This window comes from Melanotaenia boesemani, chromosome 19 (genome assembly GCF_017639745.1).
Source record: "Melanotaenia boesemani isolate fMelBoe1 chromosome 19, fMelBoe1.pri, whole genome shotgun sequence".
NCBI lineage: Eukaryota > Metazoa > Chordata > Actinopteri > Atheriniformes > Melanotaeniidae > Melanotaenia > Melanotaenia boesemani.
In genome coordinates, this window is record NC_055700.1 from 15,271,379 (window position 1) to 15,289,779 (window position 18,401).

At 37.0% G+C, this 18,401-nt stretch overlaps 1 protein-coding gene across 4 annotated transcripts in view; it reads right to left on the reverse strand.

Moving 5' to 3' along the window:
• Window positions 1-18,107, reverse strand: part of pdlim5b (PDZ and LIM domain 5b) — a 35,720-nt gene extending 17,613 nt beyond the window's left edge. For all 4 annotated transcript variants that reach the window (XM_041969905.1, XM_041969904.1, XM_041969903.1 and 1 more), the window contains exons 1-3: window positions 17,967-18,107; window positions 12,421-12,526; window positions 1,662-1,813 (exon numbers count right to left, since the gene is read on the reverse strand). In XM_041969905.1, the coding sequence (XP_041825839.1) occupies window positions 1,662-1,813; window positions 12,421-12,519 (251 nt within the window). In that variant the 5' untranslated portion in view covers window positions 12,520-12,526; window positions 17,967-18,107. The remainder of the gene's footprint in view (window positions 1-1,661; window positions 1,814-12,420; window positions 12,527-17,966) is intronic.
• Window positions 18,108-18,401: the final 294 nt, after the last annotated feature.

Consider the following 18,401-nt stretch of genomic DNA (forward strand, 5'->3'; position numbering starts at 1 on the left):
CATACTTTTATTACAGCTGTTGATTTTTTTTAATAAAGACCTGTCCTGTGTGAAGCATAATCTAATTCTATAACAATTATTCTGCTATATTCTCATATATTTTTTTTTTTAATTTATTAAAAAGATGTTTGAGTCATTTTCCATCTGACACCTATAGCTGAAAATACAGTATAATGGGAACTGCACATGGATTTCTAATTACTTTCTGTTCTTTGAGATGCATATTACAGAGCAAAGGGGCTTTGAAAGTCATCTTTCAAAATGTTCTTAATACTTTACTTGGGTTAAATAACCTCAAGGGCCTCAGAATAATATACTTTTGCCTAATGGAAGAAACAGAGGAGCAGGATGATCTGATAAAAATCTCAATGTCTTCCACAGACTCAGCACCATACACTATACCAGCACAGAAGAACATGTGGAGACCATTAGTTAGGAGCTCCTCCGTAATTACCTAGAATTAAGATAGTGTTTAATGTGCTCTGTATTTAATATATATCCTTCATATGTAATAAGATGGCTTTGAAAATATTCTTAGGTTTTACTTTTTGACATGTTCCTGGTGATCAAGTGGCTTCATTTCCTCTAACGGGACCACAGCTTAAATGAAACTCAACTGTCAAGTTGATTTGCATTAACAATGTTTATTAAAGTCTAGGATGTGAGGATAAACTGAAGGCTATCATTACTGTGTTTAAAAATGTACTTTTCCAAACATGTATCAGAATGTGTCATTACAGTTTACTGTAATTATGAAAGAGAGTACAAGATACTTAAACTGATGTTACCGTGCAGGAAACAAGCTTTCTACTGTCTATACAACATTTACAAACACCCAAAAAGAGTGAAAAGGCAATTGTTGTGTCACTGTTTTAAATTAACAAGACCTAATACATTTTAATCGTGTAATTGCTCATTATTAGTAAGTAAGCACAAATTAAACTAATATAGCAACTTGGATTCCTGTTATTATTAAAATGCCCTGATTTAGGAAATATATCTGAGGTATTTCCATGTGTTTCTATCATTTTCCTTTTTCTTGTGTTCTTTTGAGTTTTTGCTTATGTCGCTGTAAATGTGATACAACATAGGTGTCTGTGTGTGAAGTTGTGCACTTCCTCTTGATAACATCAGCTGATTTACCTGTACTTTAGGTCTTCCTTTCACCCAGCACAAAAGATTTAACCAGCAGTGCTTCATCTACCATCTACTTTCCCTTACTTATTTTCCCTGATTGACAGTAACTGCCTGCCCATTTTTAATTCATCCACTGTCACCGGCCCTCTCTTCAACCTGCTAGATCTACAGCTCTCCTCAGTTCTTTGGTTTTCCTGGCAAACAAAACCACCTTCTTTCATAACCTCAACTTAATCCTCTACAAATTTTTACCCTGAGTCCATGTTCTGCTTTCAAGTTCAAACAATCCTTTGGCTTTGTACAAATTTTTAAAACAAGCTTCAATGCACGTATTAGATAAACTCTGTGGGGAAGAAAATATGTGAAGAAGAAAACAATATGAAAACTGACTCCAATGGGGCTTTAAAAGCCCCACAAGGACCTGGCCAGTGTAACGTTACATGCTTTCTACTGATATCCACAGATTATGTTGCAGTGTGTAAGTGTACATGTGCAAACTCTGCGTGCATGTGCAGAGCTGTTACCTCTGCAGGGTGAGGCTTAGATTGCCTGTGCAGGCCTTAATCTTGTTCTGGGCCTCTAGGTGGTTCATGCTTTCTGCAGAAATACCATTAATAGACAGGATGATGTCTCCAACACTCATCTTGGCTTTGGCTGCTTTGCCCCCATCAGTCAGCTGCAATGACAGAAAGAATTTTGCTTCATCATACAAAAAGGAAGATAATAACACAAGAGTTGTACAGAATCTGTTTAAATTTTTCAGTAAAGTTTTTACATCAGAATGTGTACATAAATACTTAAAAAAAAAACTTTTTACCCCTTCTTCTTTTCTGTTACACTTTTGCAACTGAAATTTAAAAGCTTGTAGAGAAAGTCATCCAGCAAAAGGAATGTGGTGCAAGCACATTTTGTTGATTTCTCGTAATCACCAAGCATTGTGATCTCCTTTCCCTTTCCTGTCTTATGCAACCCTTATCAGATCAGATAGGCATCTTATTTTCCTCACAACCTTAACATCCCAGTATTCATGGGACAAGTCTGCACTACATTCACTTAAAACAATCTGTCAATTGAAAGGCCAAAATCTGACATAACCCAATGATAATTAACCGTAAATTCAAATAGAGGTTAAAAGGTTTTCATTTTAATCATGGAAATTCTTGGCAAGTCTTTTATAAACACTCAGAAATATGAAGTGAAGCCACTATAGACTTTAGCCATTTGATTAATCTGTTGCTGCTGTGCTGATATGTGCTACAGCACAGGTTTGGACATAAATAAATTTGGCTTCACATCTTGTTCTAACTGTATCTGAATAGGTTAACTTTTGGTCTAATCACACAAAATAATACTTTCTTCACATTCTAAATCTTTGTGTGCCTTAGCATGCTCATTTAAAACCCTGGTTTAATGTTTGCCAGCTAAGTGTACATAAAAGGGTCATCTTATTTCCAGCTTTTAGGCATTTATTGTACATATTAATATTTTAGTGATGATCAAAATGTAATTCATCTGTCAGCTTTTGTGAAGGTAACTACATTTCCCAAAGCAAATAAAAAGTGAGGAGAGCATACCTTTTTAGAGCATGTATTATATAAAGCCAAAGAAGAACCATATAATACCTGCTGGTTTGAATTAGGACTGAATCTGCAAGGTCTTAAAAGTGTCGGTCTAACAGACAGTGGTGTAAGGTAACGATGAGGTTTATGACGTTTACAATCCATTTCCACCTTGCAGAGACTTGCATTTATAGATAAAAAGTAATGTAATAAAACCACACCAGTGGGATGACTCCCTACCAGGTGCAGTGACTGATCAGTGATTATGTAAGGCGCTACACACCTCATCAATCAGTCAGCACATTCTTAACACACTTAAAACCTGTACAGCCATGCTGGTAGCCGTAAGGACTGTATGCTCATTGTCATATATTGGCTTTATTACCATCGTAACTTTATGCCACCTGTCAGCACTGTGAGAGAACACAACTTAAAATAACAGCACAACAAACAACAAGAGCATGAAGTGAAATGAGAGGAATTTGTTCCGATGATTTTATCTGTTCACACAGTTGAGCGTTGAACTCTGGAAAACAGGGATTTAGATATCAGGGCAGAAACCAAAATTCCAGCCTAGCACATAAAAGTCTACATTTGCAAATGTCTGCTGTTATCTTAATTTTGTTATCTTCGGACCCACATTGTTGAGTGAAGCTATTCATATAAACCAAACCTGACTGAGACAGAAAAACAAAATGAGATATCCCCTTTCCTTACTGCTAAAGAATGCATACTGGTTAGGTAAGTCTTAAAAGCAGCCATTGTGCCATTGTGTTTACCTCATAATAACTAAATAGAGGAAAAGAGTTGGAAGGAAGAAGAGAAAGAATGAGGAAGTGGTGGTTGCGAACGCCACATTTTTCTGGATCGTCACATTCCTGCAGTCCAGTCGAATAGCCTCTTTTGTTTAGAAGGTTTCCTTACTTAGTAAAAACCAAATAACTAACTATGAGGTGGCTGTAATAAATGCTACTTGAATTCTCCAAATGATTAGGAAAAAAGCTTCACGTTTTTTTTTAAATTTTTTTATCACCTTTAGCTTAGCATACACTGGATCATATTTTATGAAAGGAGAAGAAATAAATCTGTCCCACAGCTCGGTGCACCCGTATGCTTTCATTTAAATTAATATGAATCAATGAGGGTGTTTGCAGCCTGTGAATACATTTTCCACTTTTGTGGCTTTTTCCATTACTTTTTTGGATTACTAACCCAGAACATAAAACAACACTGTATCTTATATCATATCTTTATAAAAATAATTTGATATACTGTATGTGATTTAGCCTCCATTAAACAGCAGGATGAGAAAACATTAGACCCACATCCCAGCTTAGTGTGATTGTGGTTAGATTCTCATTGCAGCGTGACTGTCTTTTCCCAAGTCCATAAGAATTTATTTGATCATATTTCCTTAACCTCACAGCATTTTCCAACAAGTCTAGGAAAAGTGCTTAAGGACAGCAGGTTTTTTTGGTACTGTTTTAACATATTCTTTGTCTCATTTACAGCGAGATAACTAGAGGGAAGTGTAGAAAGCATAGCTGAGACTAATGTATGCATACCAGCGTCTAGGACATCTATAGTGCAGTCACATGCTAAGCACCGCTCACAAAAGGCAGAGTACTCAATAAACACAGACATCAGCAAAAAGCTTCAACTGAATCACTTGCTCATTAAATGCATGACACACACTCACAGACACACCTGCCAGCGTTTACTGAGTCTGACTGGTGTACTTAAAGTAACGCAGCGCTCTTCAGTACAATAAAGAGAGTGTAAGCACACATGAGAGATCATCTGGCATCTGGCTCTGCCCTACACCACTGCACAGCTCCAGGGATCAATAGAAGAGAAAAACAACAAAAGACTGTTGAATATGCATGTCCCTGCGATATGTCCCTCCATCACACTGCCCCCTTATGAATTTGTCTCTGTGTTAAAGAGGAGATAGAGTGAAAACAAGGTCTTAACTTCTGTCCTTGTAGGGATGTGATAAAACAAAATACTATGTAGCTCTATATATGGTAATTCTGCAAACATATACCATAACAAGACATGAAGAGAGGAGCGAGTTCATGTAACAGTCTCAGAAAAATATGTGCGGTTAACAATGTTTAATGCTTTGGTCTGTAGTGAACAGAGAGCACTTTGTGAATCCCGACTTCTTTCACTCAAACGAAGTCTTTCTCATGTGGATACAAAACAAATAGATGTTGAGTAAGAATCCCTGGCATGTGTAGTCTATAAATATATAAATCAGCAGAGGTCTGAGACACTCATGACAGAGAGAAGATAAGTAATGGACAGCAATGTTGGCTGTGCAGCCACAGCTCTGTCAAGAGAGCGGGCTACTTCAGCCATGCGTTTTACCAAATCTTATTAGCCGCATCATATAATTTAATATGTGTTGTAAAAAATCATTTTAATCTGTCCTACGTAAATGAAGATGTTTGAGGCAGTATAATTTAAAGAGTAAAATAAAAAAGGCTTGGTGATCTTTGCTGCTTTCCAAATGAAAAGGTTTTCTGTCCAACTGTGTTTACATACATGGGATTTCAGCCACAAACTGGTGAGGCTGCTGTGCTGCGGTGGTCCTCTCCACTCTGCTGATTTTACTGCAGCAGTTACTGATAATGACTGGTTCTTCTACTGTAGCACTGGGAAGTACTACTACGACCTAAAATCTTTATTTTCGGTGCAAAAGTTTATGTGAAGATCATTGATCTTTGTCTGTTTGTAAAGGAAGGCTTGTTGAACCAAACTAATTCACCGCAAGTGAAACAGAAGCCAAGAAGAAAAAGTCATATTGCATCCATGTGTCTTTTATTCCTCTAATGTGCAGTCATGATCAAATACAGCTGTGAAAGCAAAAAAATAAATAAAATCCTTTTTATTCCAAAGACTTCTGAAATAAATGCTTATTTTGTGAACTACTTAACTGCAGATAGTTAAATATGAAATGTTTTTGGGAAGCGCTCTTTAAAGAAGAAGGAAACAAGACTTTCATCATGAATTGATCCACCAACAAAGTGTTTTTTTAACATCACACTACACCGTTGTAAAGACACTAATCATCTCCCATGCTGGTCAGTGTGCAACTTCCTGTCTTTGGAGAAAGTATGAAGTTAGGAAGAGGGTTGTGGTTGTTTCACATCTGTGAAGTCATGTTACAGGAAGCGCCTTGTGGTGAGAGTTGGAAGGCCTGAGAGATGCATGTCATGTCTGTGCTGGATGGAGTAATATAGAGGACCTTATATGGAGATGACTTGGGACTAATGTTATGTCATCACAAACACACAAAGCAAAGCAGACTGGGCTTCTCTTTACATGTCATTATAATGTTGTCTTGCATTTACTTGCTTACATAGTTTTCAGTTGTGTTTCACAGTGTGTGTTTTCTCATACTCTTATTTTGATCCTGATAAACACGTTAAGTCAGAAAACCCTGTTCTGAAATTTAAATACATTTAATCTGTAAAACAAAAAAAAGGAAATATATTGCTACATAATCTCTTTTATCTTAAGAATACTTTATTAATTTAATTAATTAAACATTTCCAGCAATAAATCTAACTAATTCTTTTGGGAAACAACCATCATTTATTTAAAAGTACTATGCAATGAAATGGAAGAGATTTTACTCCCATAGTAGGCACATACGTTTCTGCCACAGCAGGTAAGGAATAATCACAAATCTTGCCCTTTTTTCCTCCTTCCAAGATCCATCTTTTCAATGTTTTAATAAAAAGGTTCATTGTGACATCTAACATGTGGTTTTGACTTACTGCTGAACATATTTCCAATTTAGGAGGAAAACACACAGCTATACCTGGTGTAACACTATACACAGAGATTCATAATGACGGCCAGTATTTTTTACTTTTACTTTCAACACTTGCAAAAGAAATTTTTAAGCTCCCTCAAGTATTCTGAATGACAAAAAGCAGCAAACTGTGACTTTTTATAGCTGAATATTTTAATGTGCAGGAATGTCCGTGGCACATCACTAGAGGTGATTGAAATTTTGTAATGAGGTCATGAGATTGCCCCCAAACATTCCCTGCTGCTGATGTCACTGTTGTCGGAGTTATAAATGTGGAAAAAAGCTACGTGTCCCTTAATACTGATAAAAAGTGTATTTAAACCCAAATGTGACATCATGGCATCCTGACTCCCCCCATCAGTATGTGAGGGGTTGTTAGTGAGAATCTGTTAAACAGTAGTAGACTGCCAGTGAAGAAGGGTAGAAACTGTATGTGTTCTTTTCCTCAAAGCCAAACATCCCAATTATGGGCACTTTGAACAGAGGTAGACAAGCAGTTGTCATGGTTTGAACTTGGTCTTTTAGTGCATCAATCTGGCAGCTAGAAAACATGAAATGCCAGAAAGACCTTAAAGGAGCTCTTAGTCAAACTACCATGACAACACAGACAAAACACATACAGCGGTGCCAACCCTGTGCTGAATAGTGAATGCTCTTTAGTCAGGTCAGAAACTGAGCTGCCTGGCTAGCATGGAGAGCCGTTCTATTCAATTAAATAAATAGATAAATAAATACTGAAATGAATAAATATCCCATAAAATAAAAACAACATAAATGAATAAAATGTTAAATTTCAATTACTACTTCTATTTAATGACACTTATTGATTTATTTAATATTAGTCATTTATTTTTGTATTAACACTTATTTATCAGTTTATTTATTTATAAGGGTATTTCATTTAAAGTGGAACTTTTATTTTGCAGTCCCATTTTTATTTTGCTCCTTTAATTTCAAGTCCCAATAACCAAATTAAGGGGTCTCTGAGGGACGACAAAGGATGTCAAAGTGTTTAGTGGGACAGTTATGAGGACATCAGTAAACTCCGACACATGTGACAAGGCGCTGCGGCGGCGTTGGCTGCGGCGTCGTTGGCTGCGGCGGCGTTGGCTGCGGCGCTCTCTCCCTCCTTACTGTCCCGCTAAACACTGTGACGTCCATTAGAAACCCAGTTGATTCCTGGTATGCCACTGGACTGGACTGAATGGGGCCTAGTGCGAGGAACACTTTGCTGTGATTGGTCAGTCGGGTTTGAGAATTCACAGTTCACTTCCTGAAGTGCATCACTGCCCAAATCCAGACAGATAACCACGCCCCTTCATTTGAATGTAAGAAACTTAAAAAAAGTTAAACAAAAATGAGACTGCAAAATAAAAGTTCCACAATAAATGAAATACCATTCTAAAATAATTAGACAGATGTATTTATAAATAAAAAAATTAATAAATAAAAGCATTAATACAAAATAAAATATAATAAATAAATAAATAAAAAATCAATAAGTGTCATTAAATAAAGAAAAAAAACACTGAAAAAATTAAACTTGATTCATTTATTTCATATTGATTTTATTGGATATTTATTCATTTAAGTATTATTTATTTAATTGTAAATAAAACTGCTTTCCAAAGACTACCGTTGCAGGCCCAGAAGGTATGAAAAGATTTTTAAGATGGAAGAGCTTAAACCAAGTGCTGCTGCTGAGTTCTGCCACCATCCACGCTTGGCGTAACTCTGTTTAACGGTTTAGATCTGGACGTTTTAGACTTCTGTTCAGCTGACAGTATGATAATTGGCTTTTGCTGCATTTAGCAACAAGGACTACTTGTTATTGTGGACAGTGATGCAGAAAACTGCAAGTTGCAGTCCAAGCTCAAACCATAAATACAGATCATGCGCATAGCTCAATGAGGCCATTGGCTTAAAAGCATATGTGTTCATTTTATTACATAGAACAAATCAAATCAGAGAAAAAGAGGATTTTTCCCTTTGAAAGCATTTCATCCAAAAAAGTGTTAGTGATCTAAATCAAAATCAAGTGACAGTATAGTTACCCTTTATAGCTCTGCCATATTGCATTATGAAGACTGAAAGCAGATGCCCTGAATTCAACTGAAGACAGATATGAACCTATCACACCAGGATCAAACACATACTGCAAATAACAGTTTATACCAAACCCATATGTAACCTGAACAAATCTCCAGAACCCTGAATAGATGCACAAATGCTATTAAAAACCTTACTATTTGGGGAAAGCTGCATTAGCGGAAACAGTTACGCACTCGCTCAACTTTTGAAAAGAAAAAAATTGTTTGCTTTCAACAACACAAACCATAAGAAATCTGTCTGTGTGAGTTTTCTGTTTAACAGTTTGCTTTATTGATTCTCCTGACCTGAGCAGAACCAGGAGTAACTATAATATCAGATAGCCAAACTTCTCTTCATCCAAGGAGCTTAACAAGGCATAAACCTCTTTTTGTATATACTCTAATCAGTGACAGGAATACAAAAAGCAGATGGGGATTTTATCGCCTACATCTCAAGAATTGCTCTCATGTCACTTTTATTCAATAAAATAATTTATATTAACCACCCTTTTTTCTTGTGAAGCCACCTGACAATGCAACAAACTGAGTAATCTAATGATGCACCAAAATACGCCACATAAATATGAGCCATTTGTATTTTAGCTATGCTTTTTTTGAGACATTTCAAACCTTACAGAAGGTTTGTATCCTCATTCTTTCAATGCACTTTATGGAAGTGTGTCGAGTATGTGGAGAGGAAATTAAAGAGCAGCTTCGGCCGACCTTCCAAGTGCTGGATTTCAAGAGGTTTGGAAAAATGTCTGAGAAGAATAATAGCTGGTGAGTGGAGGACATGTTTAAAGTTAGATCAAAGAGTGCAGTACAGGGTGTTACGAACTAAATTAAATTCACAATACTTGAATTGAGGAAAAAAATGTCTCAGTTACACACTGGAAACTCACCAAGCATTGCTCATAAAGGGTTTGGTCCAAAAATCTCAATAACATATTTCTTATTTATTACACCACAAGTTCACAGAAGGTGAAGTTCTAAATCTTCAATATAGGGAAATTATTTTAACTAAATGCAAAGACAGAACTAAAGTTAGCTTGTATCATTCCACTTAAAAGTATTACAAGGCTCTGAAACAGCAACTAAGATTAACATGAAAAGTAGAGGAAGAAAAGAGTCAGAGGAAAAAGCTGTGTTTTCTCTGCGCTGCCTCACACATGTGTAGCAGAATTATGACGGCTTGTTTATGCAGCTCTCAGACGTTAATGCAACGGTAGCAATCCAACTCAAATTTGTGCTTTTCAGATATGCAAGCTTTTCAAGAGATGCTTTAAAAGAAGTAGAATAACCACCGGATACAAAGACAGACATAATTGGGTCCTTCCTCCATAAATCATCCATAAGAAATTGGGTGGTCCCAGTTTAAACATGGACCTGCATTGTGTCAAGTTTAATCTTAAAACACACAATGTACATGATAAATAAACTCTCAGACTTTTTCTTTTATAGTATTACACCTTCCTATCACGCACTATACATAAACTATATGTACTGCATTGTATTCTTCATAAAGGTTTTTTTTTTTTTTTTTGTTTGTTTTTTTTACAGCAATCAAGGCTGAAAAGTCCTAAAAAGGAAATAAAATAACTGCTTGCGGTTTTCCTGTGACCAGCCTTATATTCTGTACATAATCTTTGGATCGGTTACATATGGTAAGCATGTGCAAAGTCATTACGTCATTATTCCATAGCAACTCCATCCATCTGAGCAAAATAAATGTAAGTTTTTACGTGATGTCAACAGATGCATACTCTTTACTGCAAAGCCATTCTAGTAACATTACAGCTCTCTAATGAACCCTAAAATGAGCCTGAGATCAACACAATTTTCTCCTTGTTCATCTAATGAAGGAACTCAAGCAACACTTAAACTGTTGGCAGATGTTTCCACATGTGTGTCGCCCACTAACTAATTCGTTCCATTAAAGATCAACGTGACAGTCGTGATTAGTTGATGTAAGATAGATTTTGTGTTTGCTTCTCAGCTTTGCCACCACACAGTCAGGACACGTCCAGCATGCGTTATATTGGCTGTGCCATTTTGTGACCTTAGGATTCCAGCTAAGATAAATAGACAAAAGGGTTAGGGTTATTCCTGGCGCCTGAACAAAAACAAGAAATCTGAGCCCTTCACTGGTCATGTGCCTGGACATAAATATGTCACATGTATGACACTAACCAATAATGTGACAGAAGAAAAAGCTGTAAGAGCTGTGTTGCCTGTCTCAGCAATACCATGGCTCCACATCACAAATGATTCAACACATAGCTTCTGGTGGACACAGGATGTATTCAACACTTTTATGGCCCATGCAGTAGCTAGCCGCCAACATAACCCACATAAAAATGACTTGTCGAAACTACCGTACTGCATTACAAGCACTTGTGATTTTTCTAGATTCACGTTAAGTTTTTTCTGGATCTTTGCTTTAATTTAGACCCATATAAAATACAGAACATCAGAGTCAACTTCTCATTGTTCCTTTGCATTTTCTGCACCTTTACACCAAAAATATTAACTGAAACATCGCAGTTCTTTAATTACATATTTATGTCTAAGAGCAAAACTGCAAAGGGGGAAGGTATTTAAATATCTAATCGGCCTATGAGTGTGGAGGTGCTTCATTCATGATGACAAGAGAGCTACTGACAACATAATGTCCTGCATGCCACTATTATCAGAGCAGCTAGACTTAAAAATAGTTTCTAAAAGTTATGCTGGCCTTTAAATACCATGAGAGTAGCTATGTCCTAACACAGATGGTCATATTTCCAAACGGCGGACGTAATTTCTTTCTACACACGATCCTCAAAATTCTGTAACCTATCCTGCCAACAACAAATAAACAGAGGAACTGACCTTGGACATGACACTGAGATTAGAGTTTCATAACAGGAAGCAGCAAGACCTGACTGACACTGTTCATTCTGCATGAGCTGGAGTTATAACCAAAGCAAAGGCTTTACTGGGGGAAGACAAGCTGCCCATTTTTAATTGTGTTTGGCAAAGATTATTGCTGGAATAATTGAGACATTTCTGTTACCCTCAGGTTAAAAAAAGACCGTCAGTGATGAAGGTTTCTTGCATCTCTGCAAAAACCAGTGTTTTCACAGTGTCCTCTTACACTACGTACATAAACAGTATGGCTGTATATGTTAAGGCCAAGACTTTTCTTTATTGTTTCTAAACAGCTGTCTCTTCCTAAATAATGAGACATCCAGCAGCAAGATGATGTCTCGAAAGAATCTGGTCAGTGTAGTATGAATTTATGTGGCTGAAAGTCTAAAATAGTTATTACAGAACCACTGTGGTTTTCTGGAGTTTCAGTCAATTGAGCCATTTAAAAATGGTTTCTGATGCTCTTGCAGCAGACCAAGCACACGCAGCCTCCTGTGCCTTCCATCAAGACAAATCCCAGGGAAAAAAAGAGTGTGCTTAGCCTTATCCCTCATCTGAAGGACCAAAATGACATCAGCTATTACAAGCTACATGCTTCAACCTCCAAATATATTCTATATTTTTCAAGCTGACAGATGATGTGGTCAAGATAATATCACACAACATAATCTTGACAACAGGGATGACAAAAGGTAGGTAAAGGCCTTGGGGGACTGAGTTAAAGGCCATGAACTGTCAAAGAAGGTGTCTAAATCCAGCAGCAGGTGTCACACAGGAGACAAATGACACTTTCATCACTGACGAGGCAAATGGCAAATTGTGCATGGACAACATTCCTCCGAGGTGACTGTCACAAAGTGAAGGGTACATAAGTGGTGTGTGAGTGAGCTCAATTCACCCGTGAGATGGTGAGGGGCAGACAGAAGTCCTTCCCTCCTTGCAGTCTGAAGCCCCAGGGGGCAGGGCCAGCCAGGGACACACTGTAACTGCTGCTCATGATGCACCTAGAAACAAAACATGCATAAACATGAATTATCAGGAAAATTATACCATGAGGAAAAAAAAAAAAGAGTTCATGCTTACTGAACAAATATAAAAGGGAAAATATAACAAAATACTGATGAGCCTCTCTTTTTTTTTTTTATCAGCTAACTTCTAATTTGTTGGAGATGCTATGACAAACAAAGTTTTTTAAAATGTACAACAATTAAGCTATTTAAAATCTAAAAAGTACAACAGTCCATTAATAATTTCTGGAACTGATACTTCTCTGCTGCCTTCAGTCTTTGTCAGTAGCATGGAAGTAACAGGGAACAAAGTATCTTTCACAGTATATTAAGACCGCAACACAAAAATGTATACAATTTTATGCTCTTTAGAAAGAATTTAATAGTGTCAACACACCCTTAAAAGAATCTGCTGAAGTTAAAAATAAAAGTGAAGAAAGAACACTTCATGTCAGAAGTGATAATCTTTTGTTTACTTTTGAAAAAAAAAAATCTTAGATCAGTGGTCTAAGTTTGTGAGTTAAAGCATTTTTTTAAATGATGTTATCAAAGGCAAACACATCATGACTGTATTTTTCTTTCTTTTGTAAAATGACCATTCAGGTTTTGTTGTCTGTTTTCTCAGTAACACATGGTCCACTGAGCAGCTCATTCCTGGGGTTTAGAGCGAGACAGATGAGAGAAGAAATGTCCTGCATGCATTCACATCTTGCTAACCCCCCTGTTAATCCCTAGCATGGAGCAAAGTGGGAATTTATCCATCATCGCACAAATGCTGTGCTGCTGGACCAGGAGAATGGAGTAAAGACATCATGGATGACTGGGATAAGTTAGTGCTCAGATTTAATTCACTGACGACTCAAAGTTTCTTTGCGAGCTTGACTTGTATCACCAGGATTCTAAGCAACTCCGCGACTAAATGCACAAACACCTACGTTATGTTACTGATTATACGCATGTGCATTGATATTAAATAAAGACTCAGACAAAGCCAAGATTATTTGGTGCAGTGAAATATTTCATACACTACTGAGTTTCCCTTTTTCAGCCACAGCTGTTATCATTCCTTTTTCCCCTGAAAGACTGAAGCTGAAAGCTATTTAATGGAAGCACAACTGAGGTCAAGCGAAACGAGTTAGTCTATTATAACATTTATTAGGCTGATAATTGAGGAAATTGGTAAACCATATTTGCAGAATACACTAGTCTTGTGTGTTTGTGAGAAAAAGGACTGCCGTACGTGAACATGCCTTCGTATCTGTCAGCTGCTGCACAGTTTCAGAAAGGAAAAAAAAAAATAAATAAATCATGTGGAAATATATCACCTTTGCTCAATAACAGGAAGGGTGGATGTTGACATGAAAATGTTGCATCAAATCCACCCCATGAACATCAAATACAGTGTGTTTAATCACCTGAGAACAGGGACATGTAGGTGCTAATCTGAATTAGACTTTGGTCGGATTCCAAGACACAATGAAAGCTGTTAAATATAGCTCTGATGGGATTAGCTGAAGGTCTGCCAATCTTTAACTGATGACATCTACTCACTATTACGTCTCTTATTACTGGCTTTAGTGAACAGAAATTCACTTTGCCAAGTACATAACTGTGCCTGGAAAACATGAATTAAAGTTACTGTTTAGGTCAGCAATTAAATACTTTAACACAAAGAAGCACATCAAACATCTGTGCATTTGGCAGTGAGGAGACATGCTTTTCTGATGAGTATGGGATGAACAAAAATGCTTTGTCATCTCAGAGGTATGCCATTTTGAGGCTGTACGTCATGAAGTCACGCTGCAATCACAAAGTCCTCCAGGAACACAGCACCACCTGTCATAATCTATCACCTGGTTGGTTGTAGTCGAAACAAGTCAGAGTGTTGCCCTTCACAAATGCTCACGATCACACTTGAAGGAGAACTGTTGCTTTTAAGCAAATGAGGGGAAGAGAAGAATTGAAAGTGCAAGTGAAAGCAATAGCGGGAAGCTTTACACCTAGAAAGTACAGAAGACATGCACTGCTTCCATTCCTGGCAGGTAAATGAAATTATTCAATCAAATTTAGATAAGCTGCTTTTAGATCATAGAAAATAAGCAGTGAACTTCAACTACAATAAATGAATCTGTTTACTTAAACAATAATAGACATATCTCTCTAAATGGCAAAACAAAATGCTCATCTTCAGTCAAGCTCAGTGATCACCAGAAAAGAAAATGATGATTAAACTGAGTAGATCTTTAAAAAACAGCCACAGATGGTTTAAAACATGAACAGCAGGTGACATCATCGATTGTGATAAATGAGCAAAAAAGACTCAATTTGAAATCAATGAACAGTGAGGCAGTCCAAAAATCACCTTGTGGTTACAGAAACTGGCTAAGCAGTTAAATGATGGCATAGATATTAAAACGCTGTATCTATGAGCCGTAATAAAACCTATATTAGTTATTTTCATTTTTACCTCTTCACACTGTTTCCGCCTACTTTGCTTGAATGAGTGGTGAGTATATTTAAAACAAGTGCCATAGAAATCAGACATTTTTTATGTAAATATTGTGCACACTGTACAACAACTGTTTCAAATACACACAGCCAAAGTAAACTGGACACTCTCACAAATGCACAATATCAGTCTATATTAAGACAGAAACCAACTGAAGGCAGCTGTCTCTTTCTTCAAGGTGACCTGGTGTTCAGGTAAAGAAAGAATTAAAAGCCCTAAATAATTCCCATACAATATCATCAATCAATTAAACCCTTTCTACAATTAACACACTTACATAAGCAATAAATAAACAGTCATTTGAGCTCATATTAATAACAAAGCTTTACTCTTTTCATTGCAACACAATGAGGTACTTTTTAAAAATAATGTGTGAGAAGGGAACCTCAGCATAAGGAGCTCAACCACACCTCTCACACTGCTGCAAGCTTTGTTTCCCCTTTCATTTGAGTCTTGACCTCTGAACTGCCAATGCTGACAAACACTTAACTCTCCAAAGTCCTAGAGTACATGATCCAATCGTACCCCTGAGGAATACACAGCATTGAATTACTTTTTTCTGTATTAGGTTTCAGTTAACTGTAACCTGTAAAGAAATAAAATAAAAATCATATACTTGTTGGTAAAAGACAAACTGCAGAGTTTTGGATCACGCTGACTCAAGCGTTAGACAAACATATCAATGGCATTTCCTAATAAGGAGAGAACAAACATTAGGTCCATCTCATGTCCCTGCTTGTTTTGCAATCTCCTGTGATATCATGCATAGACATGAGCAGACACACCTCATAGTGTTCTCAAAAAGAAGCAAAACAGTTAAGTTGTGCAGGAGAATCAACACATCTGTAAGATTGTTACAGTTTTTCTTACTTTAGGGCCGTTTCTGCCAGGTTCCTATCATATACTGGCACTTCTGTTAGGATTCCAGCATTTTCTCACTAACAAACACTGCTTCAGCTTTTCCTGCAGAAGATGATATTTGACTTGCTTGATCTCTACAGTTACAAACTATCCCAATAGTCTTATAATGACTTTAAATTTGGTTGTGTTTAAAGAAAAATAGCATGTGGCGAACAGGGATGGGAATCAAAAACTGATTCCACACAGGAGCCAGTTCCAGTTTTTCCAAAGCTTCAGAATCATGTGCCACTCGGCTTATCAATGCCTGTATTAGTGCTGGCAGATGCTGGCCTGCTCACTGACTACAAATAAACAATGTGGGGCATGTGCTTCTGTTTGTTGCCAGAAGAGATCCAGATCATGGCTATATTTCATTAAAAACATGACAATGGCACAAGCTCTAATGTCTGTACTGGAAAGACCAATAATAGTAACAGATCATAGAACAGACCTATATCCTTGTGTAGAGAATACCGGAGAATTCATCACTGACATGTTTTCCTCCTACTGGTGAAAATATTCCTGTCCTATCTTTGCCTGTAGGCTATTAGCAGCTCATGAATTTAGCAGTTAGCTCACGTGTAGCCACAGGTTTATATATGTGCTTTATGGAGATTTAGTAGGCTATAGTTGGGTACATTTTTTATAAAATTCATTCTGAAAGTCAAGCATTGAAACAGCTATGGGGGTGTATTTTGTGTCTTGCTTTCTGTGTGCATATTGGGTTATACACAATATAATAAGGAGAGGAAAAATGACATGCAGTAAAAAAAGAAAGATCTAAAGGCAGGCGTGATGTTGCCCTACTATAATTGTAGGAGAAACACTGAATTACTTTCTTTACATTGTTTGTGTTGAGTTTACTCTTTTGAGAATATTACATGGTCAGTTTTTTGACACAGTAAATCTGTGTTGTATACTTGTTTCCCCATAGAAAACTGGGTCTGAAATCTAGAAATTTTTAAATAAATTCCTGGTGAAAAAGACATGGGTCACCTGCACTTAATGCAAGTGCCCTTCACCACCCTGATCTCCACTGCATGGGTCAAACTACATCTGAGTCAAATCATGTTTCCTTTGCAAGATATTGAAATGATAGAATGTCTAGAAAGTTTTTGTAAATATAGCAGGGATGATTTGTCTTTTTAAGCTCAAGTTGCAGACGTCATGCTCTACGTCATGCTCTTTTCACGGCGCTTCAGGAGGAGACCACTGTTGCCTGGTGACGCTGTTGAAGGACATGTTGACTCATGGAGTGTGGTAACTTTTTACCACATACCTCATCAATATCCTGACACTAAAAGCAAAATTAATGGGAATCTCATTTGTTATATGTATTAATCAAATTTGAATTATTCACACGAACAACATGTTTGGTTTATGTTATATTATAGCTACTATTTAGGAAAAAAATACTCATGCCAAGAATAATGTGTCCTTCATCATCTTTCAAAGACAGAACTTGCTCCAACCTAATATGACAGATTTTACCCAGAGTGGGAACACATGTTTAATTTAAAGCAACATTAATCTGTGTAATCTTGTCATACAAGGCAAATTTATCATTTCAAATGGTTACTTTTAATTAGCTATAACATCTTGTTATATTTATATATAGATATCATATAACTACTACAGGTGATACTATAAGGTTTATCTCGCCTGGGAGTAACAATGCTCTTCACCCATGTGTTCACTTTGGAAAAGGTGCAGTACCGCACTGAAGCTCTGTGGGTGTGCCATAAAACACATGTCTAACATTATTAGGATATTTTCTCAAACACGTTAAAACTAATTAGACAAGAAAGTAAAAAAAAATAAATATATAACTCTGTCAGGAGAAGAACATGCGGTATGTTTCTGGAAAAACTTAAAAGAATAAAGCGACTCATTTCGATGATTTCGACATGCGCTTAATTGCAACTTTGTAACGGAAACATGAAGTCATACAATAATGACGGAAACTGGGATGTAGACTTTTTTTCTGGTCCATGAAGTCAAACATTTGGCTACATGTAAGCAACTCACCTTGTCTAGTGATGCCGGAGTTTGTGTTGAGAGAGCGGAGCTTTCCTTCTATCCGTTGGACCTCAGCTTCGAAGAACTGTGCTGAAGGGAACTGAAACTTCCGCATATAAGCCAACCCATCGCTGCTGGAGGAGGGTTTATGGCGCCGCGCGTGGAGGATCACGGTGGACAACACAACAGCAAGCGTGGGCTTGTCTGAAGGTGGGGCAGTTGTGTAGGTGGGCCGAGGTGGACGCAATTCAGTGAGTGTGAAGTTAAGGTCGAAATACAGTAAATATTTTCCCGAAAAAAAATAACATAAAAAATTCTAGCATTTCTGAAAGTCAGTAAACTCATTTTGCTGTTTATACCATGACACTTTATTTACCTTACAGTAATGTGCTAAAAGATAAGTAAAAAAGTTCATTTCTTTCTTTGTCACTGCTTTGACCTTTG